Source organism: Ciconia boyciana, chromosome 22, assembly GCF_034638445.1.
Source record: "Ciconia boyciana chromosome 22, ASM3463844v1, whole genome shotgun sequence".
Taxonomy (NCBI): Eukaryota; Metazoa; Chordata; class Aves; order Ciconiiformes; family Ciconiidae; genus Ciconia; species Ciconia boyciana.
The window spans coordinates 1,424,268-1,437,418 of NC_132955.1; the positions used below are offsets into that span (position 1 = coordinate 1,424,268).

Sequence of the window (13,151 nt, forward strand, 5' to 3'; positions counted from 1 at the left end):
CCGTCCCGGCAGCCCTTGCGGCAGGGGGGCCGGCGCTCCCGCCCCTCCCCACCCGCCTCTTCTCTCCCCCCAGCAGGGGGCAGGCGCGCGACGGGCAGGGCGCCGACGTCACAGCGCGGATGGCGTCACGGCGGCGGAAATTACGTCACGCCCGGGGTGGGAGGGGCCAGACACCAGCACGCAGTGTCCGTTTTCCTCGTTTATTGTAAAAAAAAAAAAAAAAAAAAAAAAAAAAAAAAAAAAAGGCAGCGCGGGTGACACCCCCCGCCCCCGCAGGCAGGACGGGCAGCGCCCACCGCTAACGTGGTCATAACTTTATTTTTTTTTGTTTTTTAACAATTTCCTTCCCCCCCCCCCCCCCAAACGTTTTTTTAAACAAGTTTCCTTCCGCTAATTAACCTCGGTGCCAGAAAGCAGCTGGGGGCGACGGGAGGGGGCAGAAATTAAACTCGGGGGGGGGTGCAGACCCCACGCAGGGACGGCACAAGAAGGGGGAAAATAAAATAAAATAGAAAAGAAGCGGCTCTGCTGGCGTTTTTCCTGTTTAATCTCTGCTGAAGGGGAGGCTGCAGAGAGCCTGGCCGGAGCTGGGGATGCGCAGAGCCCCCCCCGTGGACACCCCCCACCCCCCCCACCCCGCAGGGTCCGGGCCCCGGCACCCAGGGTGGGTCCAGCGGCACCCAGGGGCTCGGCCAGGGCAGGGGACACCGCGGCGGAGCGGACACGGCGCCGGCTCTCACAGCAACCCAGCTCCTTATGGCACACCTTGCCAACCTGAAAACATTTAAATTATATAAAAAAAAAAATTTAAAAAACCCAAAATTGTGCGTATAGGATTTCTATTTCACAAAAAAAAAAAAAAAAAGGAAAAAAAGAAAAAAAGGTTTTGTTTTTAAATTCTCCCCTCTGACCCCGTCCATTACAGCCACTCAAGAGAGGGGGAAAAAAAAAAAAAACCAAAGAGGCTTCCTGGCACTTTCCGGCACCCCACGCCTCGCCACGGCAGGGCACCGGGCTGGCAGTGCCGGGACCCGCTGGCAGCACCCGCTGCCGCCTCTCGCACTGCTCGGACACAAACTGGCGTTTATCCCGTTTCCTAACTAAACGTAACAAGAAGGCAGCGGCAGGCAGAGCCCCAGCAGGACGCGGCACCCCCAACACCGGGGTCTGGCCCCGGCGGTTTCCGCACTTCCACCCGCGGCTCGAAGCCAAATGTCCAAAATAAACCGAACATCGGCTGCGGGAGGGCAGGGGCAGCGTGCGGAGCCGCAGCGGGCAGTGAGGACAGTCGGTGCTGCCGGGGGTACGGCTGCCGGCACGGGGCGGAGGGGACAAGTCCAGAGAACGTGTTGCAAAACCCAAGAGAACAAAACGGGGGTCACAGAGGAACGAAACCATCCGTCAACAAGAAGGCAGGGGAGGGCAGCGGCCGTCGGTGCGACCCGGTGACGTACGGAGCTCCCAGCAGCTCCGCTATTTCCGGCAGGTCCGGTGCGGCGTCTGCTTCTTCTGCACCTCCAGCCGGCAGCGGCTGCGCTCGTCCAGCCAAGGCAGCTCGAAGTTCCTGCGGGCAGAGCTGGCATCACCGCACTGCGAGGCTCCGTCCCCGACCCAAAACGCACCAGCACCCTCCCGGCGGGCGATGCCGAGGATGCCGGCCGGAGCAGCGGTGCCCCGGCACAGCCCAGCCCCGTCCCTCCCCGCCACCGCCGGTGATGCCGGTACTCACTGTGGGGTCAGTTTTGGTAAGGGCCGGCCAAAGGCGACGACAGGCAGGTAGGGGGTGATGAGCAAGCTTTCCACTGCGGGAGAGACGCCGGAGTGTTACGCACCCCTTGCCGGCACCCCCCGCTGCAGGCAGCCCCCCCCCGCCTGCCCCCCACCAACCCCTGCCTGCCCCCCAATGCCGCAGGCACTCACCGTCATCTGGCTCAGGGAAAAATGAGGTAACTTCAGGCTCCGACTCCTGAATCCCTTTCCTTTTGTACATTCGGAGCTGCAGCCGCTGTAGAATTCTCTGTTCCCTGATCCGCTGAATATCCCACCTGGAAAACGCGACCCCCCCGGCAGTGAGAAGCCGCAGGCAGCGAGCGGGCAGGCACCTCGACCCTCCCGGGGAGCTCAGGGGCTGCGCTGGCAGCGATGCGGGAGCATCCCTTCTCCGGCAGCGTTTCTGGCTCCCATTCCAGCTGCCAGCTGCGCCCTGGGCAACCAGATCCCGCGTGTGTCCCGTGTCCCGTCCCCCCCCCCGGTGACACCCCAGGGCCCTTCCCCGCGGGAGCGGGTGCAGACCGACCGCCCTGCTGGGGACACCGGGCCCCCGTCGCCCTCTTTGCTCCCACCTTTTCCTTCGTTTCTCATCCAGCTCCAGCTTCGCGTGCCGTTTGGAAAAGACGCTGTCGTCCAGGTTCTGCAACGACAGACGGGGGTGAGCGCGTCCGACCAGCACCGGTGGTCCCGGCACAGCCCTGAGCCAGCAGCCAGAGCCGCCGCGGTACAGAGGGGTGGCCCTTCACCCCCACCCCAGCCCTCCAACCGCAGCCGGGATTTGCCATGCTGTTTATGCCAGAGAAGGGGACGAGATGCCGCCGGCGCCGCGGCGGCAGCCAACGCTGCAAGCTGCTCTCCTGGAGCGGTGAAACAGCCAGGAAGAAGCCTGCGGCAACGCCGGCTCTGGCAGCGGCCGGGGCGGTGTACGTACCTCCAGGAGGTCCGAGGGGTTGGGGTCTCTCAGGGGCTCCACGACATGGTCCCTCCAAGACGGAACTGCAGGGCAAGAGGCCAGGCCGTTACGCCACACCAGGACACCCCCCCCCCCCCCAGCCCCGCACTCCAGCCCCATCCCCACCGCCTTGCCACTCCTTTCCAGCCCGTCCCTCCCTTGGGGAGCGCAGCTCGGTCTCCCCAAACCCCCGTCCTGAGCTGGGCTGGGCGATGCCGCCGGCTGAGGGCGGTGGGAATCACCGGGGGGGCCTGGGGGGGGAGGCAGAGACAGGAGGATGAGCTCGTCGCCATCCCCCTGGCCAAGCACACAAGCCGCTCCGAGGGGAGATGCGCCGAGCTCCCCCCGTGCCGGAGCACTCGGCCATCCAGCGCAGCCTGGCTGGCAGCGTCGACGTCTGCCACGGCACAGCCCAGCGCTCACCGCGCCGTGGGACCCATAGGAGATCGGCTGGGAAGGGGCGGCCGGCAGGACAGGACCAGATTCGGGGGCAGCAGGCGACCCCGCGGAGGAACCTGTGCTGTGCCACGGTGGCACAAGCCAGAGACACGTTTCCGGACCGCAAACGGGAAGTTGCTTCACCCCTCGCTCAAACGGGCGCGCAGGCTGCTCGGCAAACCGGGCGGCTAAAGCGGAGCGGGGCTGGCAGCCCTGCCCAGCGTGCTGCCCTCGGCTCGGCCGCGCAGGCAGCGGCAGCCCAGTGCGACGTCCGCCCAGTGTGGTGACAGCCCGGCACGTGCCGGAGCAGGGTGAGCCGGAGATGTGGTTTGGGAGAGCCCATCACCAGCAGCGGGGCTGCTACCGGCCACCACGGGAGGAGCCAGCAGCACGGCACGATGGGCTGCACCTCTCCCACCGCGTCTGGGACTCTGCCCTTTGCCGGCTTTGGGGCAAGGGTGCCGAGCCCCGTTGCCCATCCACCGCGCCGGCCCTAAGGCGGGCAAACCTGGCCGCCGGCTCTGCCCCAACGCCCGGCATGCTGCCGTCTGCACCGCGGCGGGCTCTCCATCGCTTACTTGCTACAGTCTCCTCCTTCTTTGGGGAGGGCTCCCGCAATGGCAGCGGTGACGGGGGCGGCTGGTGCCAGCGGCACAAGTACATTTCCGTGGTTGAGAGATAGGGCAGGTCGTCTGTCTCGCTGCTGAAGAAGCCCTTCTCCTTAGGGTGGGCGCCGGGGCCTTTTGGCAGGGCTGAGGCTCGGAGCGGGGTCTCCAGGAGCGACCTGGGTTTTTCTGGAGTCTCTTGGCTCCGCAGTTCTCGTTTACAAACAGTTTCAGACAAGGAGCCGCCTGATTCCTCCTTCCCCGGGGAGTGCTTCGGAGTTTTACTCTTCACTTTTGAGAACTCTGACACCAGTTTTTTAACGGGCGTCTTCCTCTCCGCGCTCCCAAACGTCGGCTTCCTGCGGGAAGAAGAGGAGCTGAGCCCGGCACGTGGATCCTCGCCCCACACCGGGGCTACCGGCACCCCCAAACCAGGGCTGCTGCGCCAGGGCTGGCCGGAGGTGGGTTTCCAGAGGCGAGAGGGGCTTCCCCAGCATTTCGGGACCCCCTGCTCCTCACCCAGGCTTTCACGAGGTTTTCCCCAGCCGGTGCCCACAGTCAATGGGATGTACTCCTGCTGCCAGGCAGCCTCTCCGAGCGGCTCAAGTGCCGGCCCCACGGATGGAGGGTGAAGCCACGGGGAAGGTCCTCCCCCTCCTCCCTTCCCTCCCAGGCCCCGTGCACCCCCTCCCGGGGCACCCCCTACCTTTTGTGCCCCTTCCCGTTCCTGCCGTAGGGGAAGTGCTTGGGCTGCAGGGTCGGGGGGGGCTCCAGCAGGTCCTGGGGACACTCCAGCGGCAGCTTCTCACACGCCTCCGCCTCCGGCTTCTCGTCCACCTCGAAGCCCTGGAAGATGCGGTGCTTCTCCCGCTCGCTGTCCTTCTTCACCAGCTGCACTCGCCTTTCCATGCGCTCGATCCGCGCAAGGAGCTGCAACGCAGGACGAGGGCTCACCTCGCGGGTGCGCTCCCGGGGGTGAACCCCGCATGCACCCCTGCTCCCCCAGCCCCGGGCAGCTGCCTGCGTGGTGCCCTGCCTGCACATCCCTTCGGCAGCGGGGAAACACCCCGGGGAAGATCCCGACCCCGCAGCACCCGCATCTTTGCCATCACCCATCTGCAGAAGCCCTCCGGCACACACGGTGCAGGGCCGGCAGAGGAGCGGTGCCCACCCCGCTGCGGTGCCCTGCCTGCTTTCTGCCTGTACCAAACTGTGCCCGTCGTGGCATTTACCTGGCAACTTCTTGGCAACGCTCAGGGTGCAGGAGCACATTTGCGAGGGGCCCCCCAAACAGGACCTGCCCCGGTGGAGCCATCCCCGCTCCGGCTCGGTTGGCACTGCAGGCTTCCCGGCATGCCGGGAGTGCCATGGCTCACGCCTGCCCTTGCAGAGGGGACAGGAGGCTGAGGGCAGCGTCTGCAACCAGCGCCGGGTGCTGCGGGCATCGCACCCCCCGGACGGTTCAACTGCAACGCCGGCAGGCTGGGGCTAAGATGTCCAAACGGCACAAAATGGCCACTTGCTCTCCGGCTGCTTCCCCCCCTCCGGTGCTACCCGTCCCCGTGGCAGGAGCGCCGTGGCCAGCTGCGAACCCCGCACGTTTTGAGGAGCGATTTTGGGGGTCTCGACCTCTGCCGCATCCTCCCCGAGCACCCGGGCAGCGCCACCGGCCCGGGGAGGGAGAGGGAGGTTTATAATTAGACACAGGCTTCATTAGAGAGCAAGCACCCGTCGCGGTGACACCTGCCCTCGGTCACCCGTCCCCGACCCTCTCCTGGCCCCGCCAGCCGGGAGCTGCAGTCATTTAGAGGGGGTCATTCGGCAAAGCGCAGCGGGGGGTCCCGGCACTCCCCGGGGACGTGGGTGTGGGGGGGACCCGGCTTTGGGGAGAGGAGGTGGGAGCAGCCCCCTCACCCCGTCCCTGCCTGCCCCCTCTCCTTCACCCCCGTGGGAGGATGCATCGCGGTGAAGCCCCGTCGCGGCCTCACCGCAACGGCTCCTCCATGTTGGAGGACTCAGCACACTCCGCGGGGACGCAGCATTGCCGTACGGCCCCGCCAGCTTCACCACGTGGGGTGGCCCTTCCCTCTGCAACCAGGGCCACCGCAACCGCCGCCACTGCAGTCTGGCAGAGCCAGCGCGGGCTTCCGGCACACGCCGCCCCACCGGGGACGGCTGGGGCAGGCGCAGCCCGGCAGGCGGGCGATGCCAGCGTGAGCACGCGGCGAGGCACAGCCGCATGCGTGGGGCGACACAGGCAGGGCAGGCGTGGGGGGCAACGCGCAGCATCTGTAGGGCAATGCAGGCAGGGTACGTATAGGGGGCAATGCATGGCATCCATAGGGCAATGCAGGCAGGGTACGTATAGGAGGCAATGCATGGCATCCATAGGGCAATGCAGGCAGGGTACGTATAGGGGGCAATGCAGGCAGGGTATGTATAGGGGGCAACGCATGGGAGGCACGGGGGGGCAAAGCCCAGCCGAGCCGTGCATCGGGGTGCACACAGCAGGGCGGCACACGGCACAGGCAATGCCCAACCGGGCCCCCCGCGTGAGTGGGGCAAGGCAGGCAGCCCTGCGGGGCCGTGGGGGGCCCCCCACGCCCGGGTGGGGGGGGGCAGCCTCGGCGGGGCAGGGCAGGCAAGGCGTGCCCAGCAGGGCCGGCCCTGCCGCAGCAGGGCGATACGGGCGGCCGTGCCCGCGGGTCCACGAACGACCGTGTCCCGCCGCACCCCCCACCCCGCCCCCGTGACCACGGTGACGCGGCCCCTTTAAGTTAACCCCCGCGCGGCGGGGCGGGAAGGCGCCGCGGGCCCTTTAAGGCCCCCCCGCGGGCGCGCTGCCATGGCGACGGGCGGCGGCCCGTTAACCCCCGCCGGCCCGCCCCGCCCCGGCCCTTTGTGCCCCCGCCGGTCACCCCGCCCCCCGCCGGCCTTTGTCTGGGGGGGGCACCGACCCCGGGGGGGGTCGATACCTGGGGGTCCCGACCCCCGGGGGTGGGGAGCCATTAACCCCCGGGGGGCAATGATCCCTTGGGGGGCGGTATTAACCCCGGGTGTCTTGGGGAGGGGACTGATGCCCCCAGGGCATCAATTACCCCCAAGGTGTCGGGGGGGGGGCATTAACCCCTGGGTGCTGCGGGGGATAAACCCCCAAGGGGGCATTAACGCCTGGGGTGCCACGGGGGAGCATAAACCCCGGGGGGCGTTAACCCCTGGGGTGCCACCGGGGGTTAACCCCTGCAATGGGTGGCGTTAACCCCTTGGGTGCCACCGGGGGGGGCACTTACCTGTTGGTGGGCGGAAGCGCCGGGGACCCCTGGGTGCTGGGGGGATAAATCCGGGGGGAGCCCCGGGGATGGGGGTTAACCCCTGCCGTGCCGCGTTCCCGCCCCCCCACCCCCCCCCGCCGTACCGTGTCCCGCTCGGCCTTGAGCTCCTCGATCTGCCGCTCCTTGGCCTGCAGCTGCTGCTGCTGCTGCTCGATGAGGTCCAGCTGGAGCAGCAGGATCTGCCGCAGGCAGGCCGCCTGCCCCGGCGAGCCCCCGCCGGCCCCCATCGCGCCGCGCCGCGACCCGCTCTTCCACTTGCCCTCAGCGGGCGGCGGCGGCGGCGGAGGGCCCGGCTCGACGGGCCCCGCTCCCGGCCCCGCTCCCGGCCCCGCCGCGCCCTCCCCGGCGCCGCGCCCGGGCAGCACCGCCTGGTAGCGCGGCCGGGCGCCGGCATCCCCCGCGCCGGCCTGCTTGCCGCCGGCCAGCGGCACCAGCCCGGCCCAGCGCTGCTGCTGCTGCTGCTGCTGCTCCGCCGCCGCCGCCACCCCGCCGCCGCGGCCCTTGTGTGCCCCCAGCGGCGGCGGCGGCGGCGGGTCCCGGGGCCGGCGGGGCGGCGGGCGGTGCGGGGCGGCGGCGGCGGCGGCGCCCTCCTCCTCCTCCTCCTCCTCCTCCTCCTGCCCCCCCCGGGGCGGCTCGGCCGCCCGGAAGGCGGTGGACCTCATGGCCGGGGCCCGCCGCTCCGCGCCGCCCCGCTACCGCCCGCCGACGCGGCGCAACGGCGGCCGCCGCCGGCTGCGCGGCCCGGGGTACGGCGGGGCCCCGCCGCCATCAGCGCAGCGCATCCCCCGCCCCGGGCGGCGGGGGCCGCGGGACACGGGCAGGGGCTGCCCCGCCGCCCCCTCCCCGCGCGGGGCAGGGGAGGGGCCGAGCCGGGGCACACGCGGGACCGCTCCACGCGGGGCGGTGGGGGGATGGGGAGGGGCGGCCGGGGCCGGGGGCGGGTCGGGGCCGGGGCCGCGCGGCGGCTCCCGGTTACCTTTAAACCGGGCTCGGTGCGCATGCGCCGACGGCGGCCCCGGTCGGGGCGGGGGCGCGGAGGGGGGTGGTGGGGAGCCGGGACCCCGGGGGCGAGGAGCGGGGCAGCTCTGCGCGCGGGACGGAGCGGGGGCACCCCCGGGGACAGCCCCCACCCACCGCCACCGCCCCGCCCCGGGACGTGGGGTGGCCTCCACGCGCGCACGCGCCGGTCCCGCGTGGGACGCTGCCCGGTGGGACCGGGGCCGGGCGGGGGTCCCGGGCCGGCAGTAGCGGGGCGCGGCCGCCCGGTGGCTCCCGAGCGCGGCGACTCCGCCCGGAGCTCGCCGGGGTCCCGCGCCCGCCCGCCCCCCGCCCCCTCCGGCCCCGTCCCGCCGCCCACCGTGGGTCTGTCGGCTCTCGGCGCAGCCCCACGGCGAGGGACCCGGCGGGGCGCGGGGAGACCCTGCCCCGAGGGGGGGGGGGCCGCGGGGTGGGGCGGGGGCTGGGACCCCCCGCCACGATCCCCCCACGCAGGGGGGGCGAGGAGGGGGGAGGTCCCGCTCTGCGGGGAGGGGATTGTCCTGCGTGAGCCGGGCTCCGCCAGTGCCCCCCCCCGTGTGTACACACCCCACACACACCCCGCGGGTCTGCAGCCCCCCGTGTGCCCACACCCCACACACCCCCGCGGGTCTGCAGCCCCCCCGTGTGCCCACACCCCACACACACCCCCGCAGGGTCTGCAGCCCCCCCGTGTGCCCCCACACCCCCGCGGGTCTGCAGCCCCCGTGTGCACGCACTGCAGAGCCTGCAGTTCCTGCTGTACATGTGCAAGTGCGTGCACCCCCACACACACACACACGCACTCCCCCACAGAGACTGCAGCCCCGGCACACACGCACACGCATGCACACGCATGCACACGCATGCACACGCACGCACACTCATCCCCCGCACCGAGGGGCTGCAGCCCCCACCGCAGCCACACGCGGGCCCTGCAGGCACTGCAGCCCCCTGCCCACGCACGCAGCCCCCCCCCGCCCCCGCCCCGCAGCCCCAGCTTGCACACGTGTGCACACGCACGCACACGCAGCACACGCAGCACTTCCGCTAACACTCACACCCCACCCCACCCCCGCGACACACAGGGCCGTGGCACCGGGGACGCGCACAGGGGACACGTGGGGGACGTGCCTCTCCGCAGAGCTGCATTCACGGAGGGGGGGGTGCGGGGGGTCCCCTGCACCCAGCCCCCCCGCACAGCAGACACCCCCTCCCAATGAATCGCGGGGTGCCCCCCCTCCACCGCGGTGGCCGGGCCACGCTGGCGGTGTCACCTCCCCACGGCCCGGTGCAGAGGAAGCCCCCTCCGCTCTCCCCGCCGTGCCGTGGGTCACGCCAAGCCCTTTAGGGACGGCCGTGCCGTGCCGTCCCGCTGCGCGCACACGCGTGGCCCCGCTCGTACACGCGCCCGGCCGCGGCTCGCCCACGCGTCGCCGCGCCGAGCCCGGGCCGTGGGGTTCCCGGTGCCCCGTCCCCGCTGCGGCAGGCCCACGTGCCGGCCGGGCACCCGCCCGCACATGGCTCTGCAGCAGGCCCCGCCGCGCAGGGAGGCTGCTGGGGCTAAAAATGGAGCAGGGCTCACATGCCAGCGCCACGTGATGCCGCAACCAGCTCGCTGGGATGGAGAGGGCTCCCTGCACCCGAGGAGGAGGAGGAGGAGGAGGAGGAGAGGAGAGGAGAGGAGCACCCGCTCACATGGGCTAGCACAAACGCCAACAGGCCCGCTGCCCTGAAACCCGTGGCCACCGCGGGGTCAGGGGCTGTGGGGGGCTGCCCCACGTCCCCACCGAGCTGCTCTTTTGGGAAGGCTGGATATGGGGCTACAGAGGCGTGGGAAAGGGGAGTGGGCTTCTCCGTCCTGCGTGCCCCGGGGTGGGGGGTCCGTGAGGCCGAAGGAGCCCCCCGCGGCCCCCGGTGCTGTCGCTGTCCTCCCCTCCCTGCGGCGGCTCGGGGATCCGGGGCCGTGGCACTGCGATAGGAACACGAACATCAGCACAGGAGATTTATGGGGTGCGGCCAGGAGGGGTGCGGGCGAGGGGGGCCAGCGCTGCCGCAGCCCCACCCTGCAGGCAGGGGGCCACGGGGGTCCCCCCACCCACCCCGGCTGCTCCCCATGTGGGGGCTTCCCGGACCACCCTGCACGGTGAACACACCGGGGGTCGTGTGTCATCGTTGTCCCCCCCCCCCGGGCCCCTGCACTCTTTCTGCACCCCCATATCCCGGCAGCCCCCGATCTCTGGGTCCCTTGCACCCTCCTGGGGTCCCTGCACCCTCCTGGGGTCTCTGCACCCTCCTGGGGTCCCTGCACCCCCAGATCCTGCACCCCCGCACCCTCCTGGGCACCTTGCACCCTCCCTGGATTCCCGGGTCCTTGCACCCTCCTGGGGTGCATTCACCCCTAAATCCTGCACCTCCCCGGATCTGGGCACCCCTGCACCCCCGCACCCTGCCCCTCCCTGCCCCCCTGCACCCCCACACCCTGCCCCTCCCAGGGTCTCTGCCCCCCAACCCAGATCTGCCCCGTCCTGCAGTGCCGGCGTGCTGTGGGGTGCCCCCACCCGCCGTGGGGTGCCCCCGCCTGCCGTGGGGTGCCCCCACCCGCCCCGCCCGGGCCAGGCTCGCCTTGTTTACCTGATTTTTTTTCCCTTTCCGCAGGGAGGGGAAAGGCGAGCCCTGGCAGCGCGGAGCTGCCGGCCCCGGCCAAGAGCCGTGGGGACGAGCCAGGGCTGCTCTCTGCTTCTCAGCCGCGGAGCTGCTGCTGCTGCACGGCAGGAAAACACCCCAAAACCCCGAGCACCCACCCCTGCCCGGTACCCCGCAACGGCACCGGGGCTCCTGCCCACCCGCCCACTGCTGTCAGCGGGATCCCATGGGGACGAAAGGGGGGCTTGGGCGTGCAGGACCTCCCAAGCGGGGCGAGACCCAGCACCTCTGGTTGTCCCCCCGCGGTGTCACACCTATGGCTGGGGAAACTGAGGCACAATGTGGCCCAGGGTGGCACAGGGACCCAGCCAGACCCGGTGTCCTCAGCCCCATGGGGATGCTGGAGCCCAGCGGTGGGTTTGGAGGGTGCCCGAGCACGGGGGGGTGCTGGGGCTACAGCGCTGAGGGGGGTCTGCACCCTGCCGGACCCCCAGTGCCCAGCCCGGGGCCGGGGGGCAACAGGCAGGAACAAACCCCCCGTCCCTGGCGGAGACACCCCCCCTTTCCTGGAAAAGGTACAACAAGGTAAACAACCCGGCCAGCCCAGAGTAAAAATAAATCCCTCTGCACGAAGGCGTTCGCTGGCAAGCGGAGCGCACAGTCACGTGGCACGGCCGCACGGCACCACCGGCAACCCGGGCACCGGGGCACGCGGCCGCTGGCCCTCACACCCGCTCCCTGACACCGGCGAGCTGATTCTTCCGCTGCCTCCTTGTCCCCGAGGGGCAGCGGGGTCCCTGCTGCAGGGGAGGGGGCCGGGCCCAGCCCGTCCTGGGGGGATGTCGAAGCAGGGGGCCGGGGGTGGTACGGGGGGTGCAGTCAGGGGGGCACCGCATGGGAGGGGGCGAGGGCACAGCCGGCTGCTGCCCTCGAGCAGGGCCAGCGCCGGCGGCAGGGGCTGGGGTGACGTGTGACCCCCCCACCGCTCCGGGCAGGGCTCACCTGGCACCTGAGCGCGGTGGCACGTGACAACCGTGGAGGGGGTTGAGGTGCCCCGTCCACGCCATGGACCGACTGGCAAGGGCACAGCCGTGTCGGGGCGCACGGGGACCCACGGGGAGCTCCCCGGGGCACAGCCCTGGCCTCTGGGAGGGTCCCTGGGATGGCTCAGCCATGGGGCTGCCGAGGGTCCGGTGCAGGGCACAGCGGGCACGTGCCCAGCTGCCGCACCCCGCTGTCCCCGTGGCTTTGGTGGCCCCCTCGCCCCAGCCCTGCTGTCCACGGACTGTCCCCAGCCGGCATCCCCGCCCTGCTGCCGGGATGTCCCGGCTGCACCCAGCCTGGGGGTCCTGCTCACAGCACCCTCAGACCCACCCACTGTGCCGGGGTCCCAGCCCCACAGCGGGACCCCACGGCGGGACCCCACGGGATTGATCTCGTCCCTCCCAGCCCCACACCCATTCCAGGGACCCCCGGGGTCCAGCCGAGCATCACTGTGCAGGGCCGGCTCTGTGCCGTGTGCCGTGTGCCGCAGCGCCATGCGCAGGGTTATTTTCCGAACCCAGATGAGCGGCTGAGTCACGGCTAATTGCCACGGCCCAGGAACGTGCCGGGAGGGGAACGAGGCGCCGTGTGGGGCCAGTGGCACCTCCACGCTCAGGGCAGCCAGGGCACGGGCGGGCATGGCTGACCACCGTGAGCGGGGACGGGGCAGTGAGGGTCACCCATCCCCGGGGGAGGTGGCCACCCGGGTCCCCTGGTCCCTGTGCCAGCCTGGCCCCACACATTCTTCCGAGAGCCACCAGGGTTTCTCCCTGCTGGAAGTGCCGGCCGCAGTGTGGCCGGGGCACTGCGCAACCGCCCGGTGACTCAGGGCGAGGGCACTTCCTGCGGGGTGACGGGGTGTCCCCACCACCCCAGTGCCATGGGGTGCCCCACGAGCCGGGAGCAGCCCCAGCACCCAGCGAGAGTCCCCGGGGGCCCCCAGCTGAGGAATGTCCCCACGCACCCTCCAGGGCTGGCACCAGGGGCTCCTTGGGGCGCAGGGCTCCGGGGTGTGTCCCCCCAGGCACCCCGCGGGCTCCCGGCACAGCCCTGCCGGCAGCTCCCCGCATGGCCAGGGCGCCCCAGGCCTCCCCTCCCGCGGGATTAGCTCCGAGGATTTCCCAGCGCTGGCACGTCCGTGCTCTGCACCTTCTCCTCCTGGCTGGGGGCCAGGGCAGCACCCGGCACGTGGCACCCAGGAGGGTGCCGGCACCCCTGAAACCCTCCCCCCCCGGCACCATGGGCACCCACGGAGACCCCAGCATCGCCGGGTTGGGCTGGCCCCGGTGCCGTGACCCAGATCTGCTCGACGGCTGTGCCCCGGCGCCGTGGCGGTGGGCACAGCGTGGC

At 70.9% G+C, this 13,151-nt stretch overlaps 1 protein-coding gene across 2 annotated transcripts; it reads right to left on the reverse strand.

The window, feature by feature from the left end:
- Nucleotides 1-309: 309 nt before the first annotated feature.
- Nucleotides 310-8,000, reverse strand: MSL1 (MSL complex subunit 1). 2 transcript variants are annotated; one of them, XM_072885995.1, is made up of 8 exons: nucleotides 7,181-8,000; nucleotides 4,472-4,695; nucleotides 3,739-4,124; nucleotides 2,702-2,766; nucleotides 2,343-2,410; nucleotides 1,921-2,045; nucleotides 1,730-1,802; nucleotides 310-1,564 (listed from the first exon to the last, which is right to left on the reverse strand). In XM_072885995.1, the coding sequence occupies exons 1-8, from the start codon at nucleotides 7,757-7,759 to the stop codon at nucleotides 1,474-1,476; spliced, it is 1,611 nt and encodes a 536-aa protein (XP_072742096.1). In that variant the 5' UTR covers nucleotides 7,760-8,000; the 3' UTR covers nucleotides 310-1,473. The 2 variants fall into 2 exon arrangements, with proteins under 2 accessions (XP_072742096.1, XP_072742097.1); XM_072885996.1 differs by lacking the exon at nucleotides 7,181-8,000 and adding an exon at nucleotides 4,998-5,681 and having other exon boundaries at nucleotides 315-1,564.
- Between the last annotated feature and the right edge of the window lie 5,151 nt (nucleotides 8,001-13,151).

What these genes read in the sequence shown, in the direction of transcription:
- MSL1 (XM_072885995.1), bottom strand. Translation starts at nt 7,759, where the DNA reads ATGAGGTCCACCGCCTTCCGGGCGGCCGAGCCGCCCCGGGGGGGGCAG. An exon ending in GAAGGAGGAGACTGTAGCAA is followed by an intron (nt 2,767 to 3,738) that starts GTAAGCGATGGA and finishes CTTGCCCTGCAG; the next exon opens with TTCCGTCTTGGAGGGACCAT. An exon ending in ACCCCTCGGACCTCCTGGAG is followed by an intron (nt 2,411 to 2,701) that starts GTACGTACACCG and finishes CTGTCGTTGCAG; the next exon opens with AACCTGGACGACAGCGTCTT.